The sequence below is a fragment of the Mastacembelus armatus genome, chromosome 2, assembly GCF_900324485.2.
Source record: "Mastacembelus armatus chromosome 2, fMasArm1.2, whole genome shotgun sequence".
Taxonomy (NCBI): Eukaryota; Metazoa; Chordata; class Actinopteri; order Synbranchiformes; family Mastacembelidae; genus Mastacembelus; species Mastacembelus armatus.
The window spans coordinates 602,981-620,000 of NC_046634.1; the positions used below are offsets into that span (position 1 = coordinate 602,981).

Sequence of the window (17,020 nt, forward strand, 5' to 3'; positions counted from 1 at the left end):
TCTGAAGAAGCTTTTTTTATGACTCCATCCGTATGTTTTGGCAGACTTATTAATGCACAGTAGCCTGTGGCTCCTAAATTACCCTTACCAGTAACAAGCCATCAGCTCGTGAGGCATGCAAGCACAGACCCGGAGCCAGCACAAAGGAGAATATATCTGCCTCCATTCCCTCTGATCTATGGCCTGGATTGGAAAATGTATTGGATTTGCATATGTTCTGCTCAATAGATAATCCATTATTAAACTGCAGGTGAAATTACTTGGTTTTAATAAATGATAAGTCTCCCTACTTGCCACGCAAATTCATCATATGAAGAAGCAAGGCAAAAAAAAAGAGAGATAGCAAATGTCAGTCATTATTTGTCTTTTAATAACAGAACTGAACAGCTGCAGCAGGGCCCGCTCATGGTTCTACACGGCGCTCTACTGCCATCTGGTGTCTATAAATGATACAACATACAGTACTCATAGGCCCCACCCCCAATATGTGTTTGTGCGTGCTCCTCTTGAGGAAGAATTAAAATTAAAATTTCTGTGGATCACTTGACTCCGACAGGCCGGACATTCATGATAAAATACAACAAAAAATAACAAAGTTCCTTGCGTTGTTTCTGCGGACCATCATCTCAGTTGCACCGGTCAGTGTTACATGTGAAGACTTGATGGTGGGACCAAGTTGATACAATAAAGGCATCTGCTTGCCTCATGCACTGCTTGTAATATGAGAACTCTGTAGTAAACAGAAGAACATGACAGTTGCTTTGTAAACAAGACACGGTGATCACAAATAAATAAATGAGGTATTTGTTTCCGGTCTATAGCTGTAGTTAGAAAACTTTTTAAAAACTGGGGCTTACTGAGATATTTTCTGAGGACCAAGACGCAGACTTCATCTGCACCCTGGCAGGTCTCCACATTTCTGTAGCACTCCTCACTGTGAGGCGCGGTACAGCGGTAGCACTCCAGGGCCATGGCTAAAAAACAAATGTTTACGTAGTTTAGCAGTTTTGTATTTTGTATTTATGGATGATTGTGTTGTAATGGGAGGAGTTTGTCAGTGGTGGATTTAGTCCGGGTGTGTGTTCACGGTGTTTGTTTGTGTGTGTGTGCACACCTTGGATGGGTTTAATGCAGAACACAAATGCCCGAGTATGAGTCACCATACTTGGCCACAAAAGTCACTTTCACTTTCACTTTCACTATGTGGGGGGTTCTTCTACAAAGCAGAAATACAATTCTACCTCTGTTAGTAAATCGAACAAAAGATTCATTACATTATATTAATAAACACTTCCCAGACATTTTTAATCTTAGAAAAAAAGAACAAAACCAGTATGACCCCCTGCTCCCTGTAGATCCGCCGCTGAGCTTTGTATAAAAATGGGAGCATTGATTGTTCAGTAAACCCCCTGCCCCGTTTTAGCAATTAGAAAACAACAAACAAACAAAACAACAACACTACTAATGTAAAAACAGACGTAGCTTACCGCTGCCGATGCAGACGATCAGGAGGAGACCAGCGAGCTGTGCGGTTTTCATCTTGGACTGCTGGAGAGGAGATCTAGGACCAGGTTTTAAAAACTCCTCTGTCCTCACAAGAGAATTTATACTCGACTGCTGAGCGGTGTAAATCCCCAGATTTCACAAACCCAGCTATTGTTTGCAACAAGTTACGTAACGTGCTGCCGCAGGTTGACTCTGAAGAAAAAAAAAAACACAAACCGCAACTGGAGGATGTTTCCAACTTTCCCGTGATGCGATAATAGCGTGACCTCCCCACCGTCAGCTACGCGGACGAGGACGCGCCGGTTGGTGGCGGCCACGCGTCCGTCACGTCGTTGGCGCAGAAAAACAAAACAACGAAGAAGAAGAAGAAGCAGGAACCAATCGGAATCAAGTGTTTTTAGCCGATCCTGCAGCGAGATGCACAGTGCAACATGACGGCTAACATCGAGCAGATTTTTCAGGATTTTATATTGAATAAAATCAGAGAAATTGAAGACCAGAATGAAGACAAATCGTACGTCAACCCCGTCTTTGGTACCCCTTTAACTGGGTAGTTAATGAAATACGCTCTTATATATTTAGCTCAGTGCTAACGGTATCGTAGGAGCTAACGCTAGTTATGTGGTTTACATGCAAACGTAGTCATGCAACAAGCTAAATATCGATATCAGTAGTAGTAGGACTGGGGGGGGGGGGGTTCTGTTTGACAGTAGCTAGTCCTGTCCTGTTTTGATTTTATGCCACAATTTATGTGGCAAACGGACCAGTACCGGTTAGCTAAAGCTCAGTACATCTCGTACAATAAAGCAGGGGCGAGTCTAGGATCAGACCTTTTAGGGGGGCTCAGCCCCTCAGCAGAATGTGAGATTTACAGAGCAGTGCTCCTTCTGCAGACTCCATCTGTCTCTTTGTGCTGTCAAGTACATAGCAATCTTAGCATCCAATCACGGATCTATAATCTAATGAGAGGTATAAATGGATCCATATTGATTTATAATGTTATTGTAATTGATTATCGGGTTGCTTTGGACAGTGGAGTCCAGTCATGTCACTGTGACCTCATTTTCTCACCTGAAACCTGGTTGTTTTCTTGAAGAAAAAAAAACAGTATATGCATCTATGGAAGTACAGAATTCCAATGTACATATATATTAGTATAGTTGCATAACCAATACAGTCATACCGCAGTTTACATCATTAATTGGTTACAGAAGTCAATTTTGACGTATGTCATACCGAATAAATGATGAAGCATCTGGTCTGAGTGTCGACAAACGGAGAAACAGTGTATGCAAACAAAATTTGGAGGCAACATGCACATACAGTATTTTCATTTCTCGTATTTCCGTATGTCGATTTCGTCGGTGACATAAATCAACGTCATTTGACGTATCCTGAACTGTGTTTTACTCTATAAGGCGGGGTTTGACTGTAATTTGATCATAAAAAGGATATGGGCTTCTGTAATGCTTTGCTGCGGAGCAACGTTAACGTTCTGTTTTATGTAAACAATACAACTGAAACTTTAAGGAAGAGACCTGTTATTGCTATTTCATCTCCACTTACACTAAAGTATTAAAGTGCATCAATTAGCTCAATACCTGGCATGTGTGCAGCTAACGGCTAATGTTGTTTGACAGCATTCACAGCATGGAGCTGTAACCACCCACTTTTCTGCCTGTGTGTGTCCGTCAGTGCTGGTGAAGGAATGGGAGCCGGCAGCAAGACGTCTGGAGCAGAGAAAGCCACTTTGGAGAAAGAACTCAGGGACAGCGGTTCACAGAAGAAACACAAGAAGCACAAAAAACACAAAAGCAAGAAGAAGAGAAGGAAGCGGGAGAAAGAGGAGACCAGTTCGGAATCCGGGGCAGAACCGGAGGGAAGAAACAAACGTCGGTCAAGGTGAAATCTTGCTAGCGGACTTCCTCACAAAACAGTATTGTTTCCATTTATTGACAGGACAAAGTGAAAGGGGTGTGGTGTGCTAGGATTTAATAAGGTTACTACGACCCACATGACTTTGTCAGTCAGATTCTAATATACAATGGTAACCTTGCACAGTACTCATGCTGTACCACATTTTGTATGCAAAGTCTGGCATTAATACCCACCTGTCAAAAAAATCTGTCTTAACTCAGATTTTATCTTTACTTCATAGAAGAGAAACACCAACACGGGTGAATAAGGAGCAAGGTAAGTCTCTTTCTTATTCCGGCTCTGGTGGTAAAACCGCTCATGGCTGAGTCCTAGGTGTGGAATGAGTCCCGTTGTATGAATCATGCCTCACCGGCACAGAGCCGCTCCACTATTTGTCCAGGTGAGCACAAGCACAAGCGCCGCTTGACGGGAAAGAGGAAGAAGAAGAAACGGAGGAGGAAAGGGGCCGAGAACTCATCAGACTCCGACTCGGAGTATGCGGCAAAGCGGAAGGGGGACAAATCCGGTCAAAGTTCATCGCCAAGGCGACGAGAGGAGCTTCCCGATATCATCCCAAAACAGGTAAAAACATTGAAACTACCTAATAGTTAAAATTGAGTGTATAAAGTACTTTTGCTTTAACCATGTCTTGTCCAGATATTAGTGGGAAATGTTTTTGACAGAAGGTGACTCAAACAACTGATAAAGTGAGACGGCGTAAATATGAGTGACACTACTTTCCAACAGGACAGCTCCAATAAAGGAAGAGGAGATGAGGAAAGACACAGCAGGAGGGATTCCCGGTCACGGTCACATTCCAGTTCTCATTCACATTCCCGCTCGGCGAGGAAGAGCTCTCGATCTCGGTCTAGACACCGGTCTAGAACTCGCTCCTTTTCCGGCTCACAACTCCACAGGACCCGGTCCAGGTATGTAGGAAATTTATAAGCTGATTGGTTGAGAATGAAAACATATGAGTTTTGGCTGTGAAAATGAGACTTTGTAATAGAAGCCTTCATTAGCTCGCCCTTCTCACCGTGACGTGGCTTTATTGGCAGGTCCTCGGAAAAGCAGACAGTGGTGAGTGAATCTGTATGGTCCGCTCAAGAGCCTGCGAAAAACCTCTCTCCATCTAAGCCAGCCTCCCACCCTACCGGAAGTAACGGCAAAGCAGAGGAGCCGACACAGCCACAGAACACTGACCAGCAGGAAAGACAAGACAAACCACAGGACCTGACTCAAAAACTAGGTAGGCTCAGTTTGAAGTTATTCTATCCAAACTCTGTATAGAGGCATCTCACCAAAGTTAAAACAGTTTAAATGAATACATTTTCTGTCAGTTTATTACACTGGAGAAAAGGTGACTTACGGTGTGTTTTGCGGTGCTACACTAAAGCCACAGGTCGCGGCACACAGCACTCCACACCGAACCGGCACTTATCTGCCAATCGCCACCCGACCATTAGCGCCGGGTCCCCTCAGACGAAACCGTATGAGCACCCCGGCCCTTCTGCTGCCGGCGGTAAATCACCAGCAAAGAACAAGAGGAAAGCATCGAAGTCCCCGCAGAGGAGCAGAGACCGGAAGTCGTCAAAGAGGGAGAAACGATCCAGGAGCCACAGGAGGGGATCCAGATCGAGGAGCTCTTCAAGAAAGAGGAAATCACGGTCAAGGTAGGACAGAGAGTGGTACAAAGATCAAAAGCATTACTTTGTAAAATTCTCTAAATCTTCTGAGTGAAATATTCTGGCAGTGTTTCTCCCTTAAAGCTCAGTCTTTGCCTTAGAAAAAAAATTTTAATCATTAAGATAATTAACTCATATGTAGCAGAACCGGCAGAACTGCAAGTAAAGCGACGACCCATTGTGTGTGCAGGTCAAGGGGCTATAACACACGTCGGTCCCACTCGCGGTCGGCCTCACGGGGTCGTCGGAGGACCACGTTCAGCCAGAGGGACCGCTGGAAACGAGAGCCGAGCCACTCCCCCGTGCTCATCCTCCGCAGAAATAGATCCCCCACCTGGAAACGCAGCAATTTGAGCAGCAGCCCTCAGCGCATCAGTGAACTGGGTCAGAGAGAATAAAATCACTCAATAATCTAAGGGGTGTTTGTATGAACCAGACAGAAGCAGTATGTTTGTTTTTTTATGTACGGATCCTCAGATAAGGAACAGCTGTTGGAAATCGCCAAGGCCAATGCCGCCGCCATGTGCGCCAAAGCAGGTATGCCCATCCCCGCCAGCCTGAAGACCTCGGTGCTGCCCTTGGCCCTGCCAAGCATGGCCATGAATGCCGCAATGGCCAGTATGGCCGCCGGTAAGAGCTGGATTCTGGATGTGGATTCTATCTTCTCTGCATATGTTTCTTTCTTTTAAAGAAAAGTATATACAGAAAAGCGACACTTAGAAAAGCATCCAGGTCGTTAATTTAAGAGGTTACTATACTTGTTTCTGATTGGCTGCCGTCTCGTTTTGCATCTCCCAGCCACCATGACAGCAGCCTTGTCTAACATGGGCGCTTTGTCGTCATTCCTCCCGTTGCCCTCCATCACCAACAAGCCCCCTACTCTTCCCACCCAGCCCAACACTGCTGCTTTGGAGGAACTGAAGAAGAAAGCGGCGAAGCAAGCCGACAGCATCAGCATTAAGGAGTTCACTGACGTAAGGATCTGGGGCTCGCATTAGATGTGTGTTTTACTGCACAGTGGAAAAAATTCAGCATAGCTTTCACCTTTGTCAAACTTTGAAACCACGTGTAGAAGAGTGAATCTTAATTTACTGCCTGCATGTTTGTAGAAATGCAAGATGATCGCGGACAGTAAAGGGGAGCTGCCGGTGGCGGCGCCTCACGTGTCGGACGACGAGGACGACGGCAAACCGTTCGGAGGATCGGCTTTTCGAGAGCAAAGGGCCATCAGCTTCAACATCAACGTAACATACACACACACACCACACTGTCATATGATTTTACATATTACAGTCCGCAGCTACCCCACTCCCCCACCACCCCCCGGATCAGGGCATAGGTCATCGATGTTAAAAGAGTGATTAAATGTAACGGTCTTAACCTATTTTCTCTTCAGAACACCACAGTACGTCCGGCGGTGCGTAGCGACGCAGGCATTGCCAAGGAGTTTCCCGTGTCTTCGGGATCCCAGCACCGTAAGAAGGTCACAGCAGATAGGGGTTTGATTTGGATCTGTAATGTTTAAAAGGATAATTTAAAAATCTGTTTTGCAGTTTGAGAATGCAAATGAAATGTGTTGTGCCACGCAGGAGGGCGAGACGCCGGGCGCCTATGGAGAGTGGGTCCCAGTAGAGAAAGCGGCAGACAAGCCCGCAAGTGCCCCCAGAAAGGTCGTGGTTCCTGCAGTGACAGCCATATTGGCGTTAGGCGAAGCGGTGGTAGAGGCCGCAGAGATGTCGGCGTCCACGCCAGAGAACGACAGTGTTTTCCCTGACCCGGTACAGCAGGTGAGAAGCATCTCATTAGCAGTTTAAGTTGGTCTTACAATGTGGAAATTCTGGATGTCGTAGCAGTTTCCACCTTGGGAGCTTTTGAAAATAAGACTTCCAGATCACTGGGCACAGCTGGCGACGGTTCATCTGTCCCTCTCTCTCTGCAGCCGGTAGATATTTCTCAGGCCGTAACCGAGAGGATCAAAGCTCAGAAGCGATTGGCCGAGAACCCCTACGACGTCAGCGCCATCTGCATGCTCAGCCGGGCACAAGAGCAGGTATAACATACATACATACCGTGTCTTACAGAGCGCTAGCGAACGCTAACTCGATCTGATGGGAATGTCCTGCTTGTACAGGTGGACGCCTGGGCCCAGTCCAACGCCGTCCCTGGTCTGTTCACCGGTTCGACCGGAGCCCAGGTTCTCAGCTCCGAGGAGCTGTCCACCAGCGGGCCACAAGCGTGGCTAAAGAAGGTACCTCATCTACACAAATCACGGCATGTGAGCTAACTTGCAAAAAGAAGCTCACACATCACGATTTCCCACATTTTCTATATTTTGAGCTTTCCAACATGTCTTCCTCTGTTAGGACCAGTTCCTCAGGGCGGCGCCAGTATCAGGGGGTGTCGGGGAGTTCCTGATGAGAAAGATGGGCTGGAAGACGGGAGAGGGCCTGGGGAGGAACCGGGAGGGCACCGTGGAGCCGATCGTCATCGACTTCAAGGTCGACCGCAAAGGTCTGAGGCCACTGAACACTGGACCGACAGCTTAGTAGTACAGAATTTGACGACAAGTTGTGAACGCACAGTCTTTTGACCTCATTCCACAGCGTCTCTGTTGGGCTGGAGGTCTGGAGTCAGGTTCCAAAAGCGCAATTCAAGCCTTGTGTGCTAAATGATGTTTAGGGGGTCTGTAGATTGCACTTTCTGTGTGTGTTTCTATTAGTCACTGCTGATGGTTTTGTTTTGTGTGTCAGGACTAGTGGCCGAAGGAGAGAAACCTCAGAAGCAGACGGGAGGACTAGTGGTAACCAAGGATCTGATGGGTAACAGACACAGCAAACACATTCCTCAATATGTTTGTTGTGGGATGTTTGTTTGTGCGCTCGTTCACTTTGTTATTTACATACAGGGAAGCACCCAGTATCTGCGCTCATCGAGTTGTGTAACAAGAGACGGATAACCCAGCCAGACTTTGTCATGGTTCATCACAGCGGCCCGGACCACCGCAAGAATTTCCTGTTCAAGGTGGGTCGGTCAGACTTCCGTCCTTTACTCAACTCCCCCTTTTTTTAACTTATATTCTGACATATGCATCCATATGTCATATGTCCATCCATCCAGGTCACGGTGAACGGCACGGACTACCAGCCCCAGACGGCCAGTCCCAATAAGAAACACGCCAAGGCCATGGCAGCAACGGTGGCCCTGCAGGCTCTGGGAGAGGTGATCCTAAAGGCCATACCACTCAAATCCTGGCACCATTCCAGATAATTCCAGACCTAGTAATATGAAAATGTGTTTGATTTCACTCTCAGGTTCCTGTCGACGGCCCAGGACTCTACACTGGCCCTGTCTTCACCGCCGCCTCTACCGGTCCCCTTTTCTCTACATAAACGCACCTTAAAGAGTTTGACCTTAAAGATTCTTCACAGTCGAAGGATTCGACCGGACTCTGACTTCCGTCGCGGGATGCCAGCGGAAAGGGATTATGTGGGTTTTTTTTCCCACTAAGCACGCAGTCCATCACCTCCCACCATGGCGGCTTATTTATATCCTTATGAAAGGAAGAGGCGCTCTGGGCACACGACGGCGAGGGCAAGGACAACCGGGCGGGGTTTCAGATTTTCTTCATGCAAGAACCACTCCGCTGTTTTTTTGAAGTTTAAAAATAAAAGTGCATTTTAAAAATATAAAATATACCTAAGAGTAGAGACAAACTTATACGGTAAGTTTGCAATTTAACTCGTATATAAGTTATCCTGTAAATCTTTCAGAATTTGAAGAGACAGATGATAGCGGTGGAAATAAGAGCCACCTTCAGTGCCATCAGGAGACGTTACAGCAGTCCACCCTACAAGAAGTAAAGCTTGTGATGTTTGCTATATTTTTGAGATGGCTGAAAGACGATAATCTAACTGGCATGTACATACGTACGATGACACATGTATTGTAGCATTTTAACAGAAAAAAAATAACGTGACCAATACGTTTGTTTGTGTAACCGCAGATTTGCACCACATTGTGGCAAAGCAGACGGGGTTTCTCCCGGGTCCCAGTGTTACATTTGTGGCTTTGTGTCCTTTTCACAATATGTGTGTCATATCAGAGGCTGCTAAATTTTGTGGAACCGACCTACTAAATATGTGTAAACCCAAAATAAAGAATATATTTATGTTACGTAGGAGAGGATTTGTTGTGTTTTTGAAAGCCTGTGGAATGGGGACTGTGGATTTTGTGAGGTTGTTTCCAAAAGGAAGGAGTGTAAGGCGCCTCTGGTGGAAGAGCCCTAGCTTTTCAAGGAACAGGAAACATGAATCCAAAGCACACCCTCCTTGATCGTTATTGTTAAATCAACACCTCTATAAAAAGTGAGTCTGAAAGTTTTTATAAAGATAAGAAAGCCAGAGACCTCGGATGAAATTGTTTGCTAAATGTTAGCTAGCTTTTGTCACCAAAGATGTCACCTGAAAACTTTTTAACGGTTTCAAAACGATAATTGGAAAGTGTGAAATTTAAAAGATGAGCTATTAATTTTCTCAGGTTGGAAATTTATGTTAGTTACAGAAGATTCTGGCAACACGGACTGCTGGCTTACTGGCTGAATTGCTACTTTGGAACTGTTTTTATGACTCAGTCCTCAAAAACATATTTATATAAATTTGAGCCAAACCAAATAATTTTCTCTAATACTTGTATTTATCCATGAGAACCAACAAAACGGATGGAAGGCCTGGAATCTAACTGTAGAGGTCAGCTGCAGAGGCTTTGCTGGACAGTCACTCTGAAGAACCCTTGGACTGCTGGGGATCGAAGGGACGGACAGGAAGCGGGCCGGACCGAGCAGGTGGGAACAGCATCCAGTTGGATTTGGAGACAGCGGAAGTTGCACTGGCAGAGCCAACCGGTTCAAGGGTGGTGGTCAGCAGGGGGATTTCGGAGTTGTCGTGGGGTTAAATTGACAAATCGCAGAAGAAGATGGGTGCCCACCTGACGACCAGCTGCAGCCACACGACTCTTGTCCAATTGAGATACCCTAAGCAGGGATGCCCAGACTTCCTTTCCCTGGACACTTCTCCCGGTGGAACATGCCCGGAACACCTTCCCCAGGGGGCATCCAGAACAGATGCCCGAGCCACCTCAGCTGGTTCTTCTCGATGTGGAGGAGCAGCGGCTCTACTCTGAGCCTAGTCCCTTCCATTGTTATGTTTCATTGTTTTTTGTATTTTTTTGTATCTTAACCTTTAACAGTTTACAGTGTGTCACGTGTATAACCTGCTAAATGAATTTGAATAACATAAAATATTTTATTAAAATATATGTAAAAATTTACAGGTAAAAATGTAAGTGTACGTGAGGAGAAGGATTTTTAATTTTATTCTAGACAAGATATTATAGGAGAAAAGGACTCTGACTGCAGGATTCTGGATTAACTGGAGGTTTTTTATGGAGTTCCTGGGACATCCTGATAAGGAGTTACACTAATGTAGCTTTGAAGTATAACAAGTATGTGGACTAAATGGAATAAAGGATTTTGATGTGTACGTACAGTTCAGAGTTTGTTCAGCCTAAACGTAAAAAGTAGTTTTCTCTAAAATTGTTGTAAGAAATATGTCAGGAAGTGGATGATCAGCTACAAGGAGCACAGGGAAAAGATATATTATGTGAAATAAAGGAAGTACAAGCGTGTGAAGTGGTTTTGAAATACAAACGTTATGAGAGATGATAGAAACCGCACACCTGTGACTGTAGAAAGAGAATCAATTCAGGTTCGGCCCAGGTGAATGTTTTCCTTTTTATAAGGCAAAAGGACTTTAGGATGAGAGAAGATGATGTGAAGTACTCTCAATAATCGGTTAGCGGAGAGGAAGCGGATCTCGCGATAGAATAAAGGCGAAATGTGCGTTTGAGTGCGTGTGCGCACGCGGGACCGATCGTTAAGTGGGGAAACGTGCACGCGCAGACGGGATTCACGTGCGACTTCGCGGTCAGGCAATCACGCAGGTGGGAGTCGTTAAGGATCAGCGAGCAGGCGGATCCGGATCTCATTTAAGCTGCAGGTTCAGACGGTGTCCGTTTTTCGACTTGATGTGGTTCCTTTGCAGCGGTCTCAGGTCGCGGATCGTGGCAGCACGAAGCGGAGGATCCGAAAGAGAAAGAGGTCGGTACCCGTTCAGGCACGGACACTTGTTTTTAGGCGGACGGAAGCGGCGGTGACGGTCACGTTGTGCCTTTCAGGTGGAAGTTTTCCGGTCTTCGGAGCTGAGGTCCTCAAGTGGAAGCGGGTTTTGTGTCTTTTCTGTTTTTCAGCAGGCAGCTGGAGAAGTTGACGTGACAGACGCGGCGGCGTCCAATGCGTGTTTAGGTTCGTAGAGGTCTGCGGACCGGAGCTGCGTCCTATTACACGTAAGCGACCTGCGTTTAGCTTCCGAGCTCATGTTTTTGGCTGAAACGTGGCAGGTGAAGCGGGTCCGTGTAACCACGTTTTTATGTTTTTGTTTCCCACATGGCGAAGCGGGTCTGACCGTTTGCGGACTGATTTGTTCAGGAGCAGGTGTCGGTCCGGTTCCGAAGCGGTCGTGGCTTTTATTTTAATGTAGGGAGTCCATAGGGAGGAAAACCAGAAGAGGCTTAGCAAAGGGTGCGTAGTAGGAATGCACCGAATAATCGCCCACCGAAACATTACGGCCGAAATGTTGTGATGACGCAAACAGAAACCGCGACCTGCACGTGCTTGTCTGAAGCAAAATATTTGCATAATTTGTAATTGATTTATTCTTTGAAACTTTAATATTAATTTATGCAATTGCAATGCCTTGATTTTAGTAAAGTTAGTACACAGCCACAGCCATAAATGCAATGGTACTAATAATTGGCATAATTTCTTTCGGTGTTTTGGTTTTCGGCCTTGGTTTCCTCTTTTTCGGTTTCGGCCAAGAATTTTCATTTCGGTGCATCCCTAGTGCGTAGTGTTGCAGGTTGATACTATCATACTATCGTACTAGTCATACTAATCTTAATTTTCCTTTTCCCAGATGGAGAAAGAGAGGGTGAGGATCAAAGGTGACAGGAGCTGTTGGTGCAAGGTTTTTTTTTGTTTTGTTTTTTTGTTTTGTTAAAGCAAATGGGGACAAAAGCAAATGTCAATTGAATTTAAAAAGAAAAAAAAAAATCAGTTTTTTGTTTCTTGTGGCTTCAGGTTCCTGGCTGGGAGTCTCCATCCCTACTCTTAAGAATTGGGACTGGTGCATGTAGGTGGTTTTATTTATTCTTTTGACAAAGTTACTGGCACATATGAACCAAATGTTTTCGAGGGGACAAGACAAAAGATAAGTACAGAAGAATAAAATTATTCCAACGTATTTTATTGAAGAAAATTACTCAACAAAGAAGCAAAGTTTTTTTGGGGGTCATTTCAGGCTGGGAGTCTCTTTCTGTCCCTTCATGTGTGGTAAGGCTCAATCACTTTTTTTTTTTTGGTCAGTTTCCAGACTGGGGCCATCCCATCTTCTTCAGTGCAACATTTGTTTGTAGCAGTCCTGGGAGTGTTTTTCTTTTTTTTATGGTTGCAGCAGAGATGTGTGGAGATAGATTAGTTCAAGGTTTTTATTGCACTTTTACTTTTTTAACCTTTCAATTTCCTATATATGATGCAACCGTTGTATACAAATAAGTCAAAAAAACCTGGTATGTACCAAGACATGCACTTTCACCTGTACAACATTCAGACTCCCCTTTATTATGTTGCAGACTGATGCTATAATCATCTACACTCAGGATGACAGGGAAAACATGTCCATGTACCAATATCACATTATTTGGTGGACTTCCTGTTTCAAACTCAAATGACTTTTTATTTCACATAATTTAGGACTAAAATTTTATTTACCTCATCCCAAATGTTTTCTTTAAAGGTGTAACTTAACCATCTGTCTAATTTTTGGGGGCAACAGCCATTTTTTCATCCACCCATGCATGGTGTGGATGAAAAAATGGCAGAATCACCTAACGGTTAAAAAAATTCAAAGATTCAAGATTGTAACTGAAAATTATGAACAGATGATTTACTTTACCTTTTAAGAAAACAGTCGGGATGACATCAAGTAATTTTTAACACTAAATTATTAAAATAATTATAGTTTGAAACAGGAAGTGATGTCAGTGTCACTGACAGAAAAAAATACTGGATGACTGTCCAAATCCATTATTTAGTTTCCTTAAAAAGACCTCAGTCTACACTGACCTCTGGGAAAGCCTGGAAGGAAAAAAACACCTGAATCTCTGCAAAGACTTCTTTTTTTCATAAACTAAAATTTAACATACAAATTTGATGTGACTAGTATCCCTGGCTCAAGTACTCTTAAAAATATATTAAGAACACTCCATATTTACACCTGAGGATGCCGCCCTCTTCTGTTCAGTGGTCCTTCCCGGTGAATGGTTTCGTCCTCGCCTGTTGGAGGTAAACAGAAAACCTTTCAGAATGCTGGACCTACGCCATGTGCCTAGACTTTATAATATATGTTCACCCGATGGTTGTGATGTTTCATGGATGTTGACACCGTCTGGACCTTGCCACCGAGTGTCCTTTCGGTCCCCGTGCTCCGCACCTAAACGAAAACATAAATATGTGAATTATATTAACTATTAACCCCCTGTCTTCGCCCTCAAGGCCTTTCCATTCCGTTCTTATTTTCATGATTTCTTTGTCACTTTCTTTCATACATGTAAAATAGGGACCTGTTACATCACATTTTCCCAGAGGGGATACAAAAAAGTATTTCTGATCTTCATTCCCAAAGGCACCACCCCCTTTTCCAACACAACACTCTCAGTAATGACAATGGACCCATAAGCCTTTTTTTAAAAAATCACTGCCAAAATTATTTCATCATCACTCTCATTAAAGATAAGATTTCTTCATCTGTGGTCTAACGCTGCCACCTGCTGGTTTTCCAAACGTATTACCATCGTTCTGTGATGAAAACTGAGGGTCAAATGTAACTGTGCCTTAGAGCATTATAAAAAGAGCTGGAAAACATACAACAGCAGAAAGGGTTCCTATCATATAACATTGCATCATTGTAAGCTACTTGCAGTTTTTCTAAACTTGCTTATTTATACTTTCAGATATTTATCCTCTTTGCTTTTACAGATCAAGAATCTGTAAAAGCAAAGAGGATAAATATCTGAAAGTATAAATAAACACTCTTACAGGCATTATATTTAATATCGTCATCCACACCTACTTTAAACAAATACTAAGGAAGCATGACTTGGACACAAGATCAGCGGCAAAAGTTACATAATACAGTTCACAACACTGTTTCCAGTCAGACGCCCAGTATTACAAGCTTTTGGCTGCTTCCATAAATCGTCAACATACAGACTAAAGACAAGTGATTTGTCGCTTCTAGGCCGTATTCTCTTATCTAAAACAGAACGATTATCTAGACTTGTATACCCTTGCCATTCTTTGTATATTCCATCTAAATTTATCATATCATATAACTCCAAAAATTTTATTTGGAAGAATAAAACCCACGATCTTCGTAAAACACAACTAATTAAAGATTATGAAAATTCCTGTCAAATTATCTAATTTCCACAAACAAGCCCTTAATTTTGGCAAAATGTTATTTTCCCACAATTTTTCACCCCATAATGCACTGCTGTGGAAAAATAGGGCTATTACTATAAAGAGGAAGTCCGTTTTTAAATCCGATTGGTACATTAAAGACATTAAATTTGTTACTGATATCTTACATTCCAACGGCCAACTACTTTCCTTAGAAGATTTTTTAATTAGATTTAATCTTGTAGTTTCCAAGAAAGATTATGACATGTTATGCAAAGCTAGCCTTACTTCAGTTGATTCAGGGCTCTTTACAATACTCCTTGGTAACCCCCTGCCTTACCTGCCCTAAAAGTGGGTGGCAATTTGTTGGATAAGAAATGTAATAAAGTTTTTAATTTGGTTTTCAAACAAAAAACTTTTGGAGTCTTTAACACGTGTTATTCAAGGGATCGTTTAGATATTTCTTTGCGTAAAAAATCCTTTTCCTTTTATCTCTCCTTTCCTATTGCTCTTCAAGTTAAAGAAACCCATTTTAAAATAGTCACAGCAATTTACCCTGTGAATAATTTTTTACAGAAGCGCTTTAAATTTGAAGTCAATCCATGTTCCTTCTGCTCTAAAAGAGCTTGGAACTATTGAACACTTATTTAATGGTTCCTTTGTTAAACGTTTCTGGTCTAATATCCACAATTGGCTGTCTCTAAAAATAGACAACGTTCCTGTTTTTTCTTATATAAATGTAATCTATTTTATGGATGACCTGGATGATGATGTCGCTGATACTGTCAATCTTGTGTTACTTTTGTGTAAGTTTCACATACACACATGTAAGTGGAATGGTTGTACTTCCTTTCTCTTATTTTTTGAATTATTTTACTAGTTACTTTAAATCGCTGAGATTTATGGTTAAATTGAACAAAATAGCCAAAAAACTACAGGCTTCTATTTCTAAGTCTCTCTTATTTTAATATTTTAAGTGCTTTTTTTTGCCATTTGTCTCTTGTAGTGCTAAATTATCTTTCCCCCATATATGCTTTGTGTCTGTTCTGTATGTTGTTTCCTTTGTTTAACTACGATGAACACACTAAAAACCTTTAGAAGCGCAGTAACAACTCACGACTGTCGCATCTTACAGGTTATATATTTGACAACTGGCGCTAACGAAACACACGACTGAGTCCTTAGACCAGCGTAATTCTGCAGTGATATGGTCCAAACCGCATGCTTTGTGATCAGGCAGCTTATTTATTGCTCGTTTGAGCTAATAAGAGATAAAATACAACGACACACAAAGAGAAGTAGTGCCACGGCGCGTAAAAGTGCTACTTCAGTCCCTCGACGCATGTTCAATTAACCCTGACGTGACCCCGCTTTGCGAACGTGCCGTCAATCGGCAAACTAGCTAGCTAACGACGTAGCTAGCTAGTTAGCCGCCAACTTCTACCGCCTTGTACGTAAACGTACATAAACACAGTCCAACCGACAAAATAAAACCGACTGTGTCACCCCTATTTCTGCGACGCCAGAAGCCGCCACGGACATCGAACCCCTGTTGTTTCTTACCCCGGTGCGGGTCGCTGCGTCCCCGCCGTCGAGCTACCACCGAATGGCAAACAGGAAGCAAAACTTTCCGAAGGGCATTATGGGAGGAAGTGAGGCGTAAAGCGACGCTTCTTTTTCTCCATCTTTCTGCAGTACCTCAGGAGTGGTGCTTACCGCCGCCTACTGCCCGGCGGCCTGAACGTCAGTGAGCGTAGTCTTCAGCCAAACCCAGTTCTGTTTGGTGATATTTGTGTTTAAATGTAGGAAGTAAAGGTAAAAAGTAAAGAAGTATTTGTACTTCGTTACCTCCCACCTCTGATGATAATAATAATAACAATAATAATAATAATAATAATAGTAATGTTCGTGCACAATGAAAACAAACACTGATGAAAAACAAGGCCGGGGACTGGGGACGGGTCATCATCTCTGTTTACGGGGACTTCCTTTACTCTAACATAAGTTAGGGGGTTAAATCCAGACTCCTTCCTCTGCGTCACTGTGGCCGGAACTTCAGGTGCAAAACGCCGACTCTAGTTGGTCCAAATTTGACACAATAAAAATGGCGACATACGGTGGTCAAAGCTTCACATTACACTCGATACCAGAAACTTAAGGACCCCAAGATTAGCCAGCAGTCGGCCGTGGCTCATTACTTTGGCAGCTGTATTTACAAATGTATTACCCACGTTTTGGGATGTAAAAAGCTGCGGGGCAAACGTGACTGTGCCTAAAAGAATTTTAAAAACAGGTGGAAAACATGCAACGGCGGAAAAGGATCCAATCATATGTTATTATA

General features: G+C 43.6%; 1 protein-coding gene across 2 annotated transcripts; it reads left to right on the plus strand.

Annotated features, from left to right (window-relative positions):
* Nucleotides 1-1,872: 1,872 nt before the first annotated feature.
* Nucleotides 1,873-9,281, plus strand: sonb (SON DNA and RNA binding protein b). Of its 2 annotated transcripts, none has more exons than XM_026302035.1 (20): nt 1,873-2,020; nt 3,202-3,408; nt 3,665-3,699; nt 3,824-4,005; nt 4,171-4,352; nt 4,482-4,672; nt 4,820-5,096; nt 5,299-5,492; nt 5,586-5,738; nt 5,907-6,082; nt 6,218-6,352; nt 6,505-6,591; nt 6,698-6,895; nt 7,048-7,158; nt 7,240-7,356; nt 7,472-7,619; nt 7,859-7,927; nt 8,014-8,129; nt 8,226-8,327; nt 8,420-9,281. In XM_026302035.1, exons 1-20 carry the CDS (start codon nt 1,938-1,940, stop codon nt 8,495-8,497), a joined length of 2,841 nt encoding a protein of 946 aa, XP_026157820.1. In that variant the 5' UTR covers nt 1,873-1,937; the 3' UTR covers nt 8,498-9,281. The 2 variants fall into 2 exon arrangements, with proteins under 2 accessions (XP_026157820.1, XP_026157819.1); XM_026302034.2 differs by having other exon boundaries at nt 1,880-2,056.
* The last annotated feature ends 7,739 nt before the right edge of the window (nt 9,282-17,020 follow it).

What these genes read in the sequence shown, in the direction of transcription:
- sonb (XM_026302034.2), top strand. Translation starts at nt 1,938, where the DNA reads ATGACGGCTAACATCGAGCAGATTTTTCAGGATTTTATATTGAATAAA. An exon ending in GCATTAAGGAGTTCACTGAC is followed by an intron (nt 6,083 to 6,217) that starts GTAAGGATCTGG and finishes GCATGTTTGTAG; the next exon opens with AAATGCAAGATGATCGCGGA. An exon ending in TCCCTGACCCGGTACAGCAG is followed by an intron (nt 6,896 to 7,047) that starts GTGAGAAGCATC and finishes CTCTCTCTGCAG; the next exon opens with CCGGTAGATATTTCTCAGGC.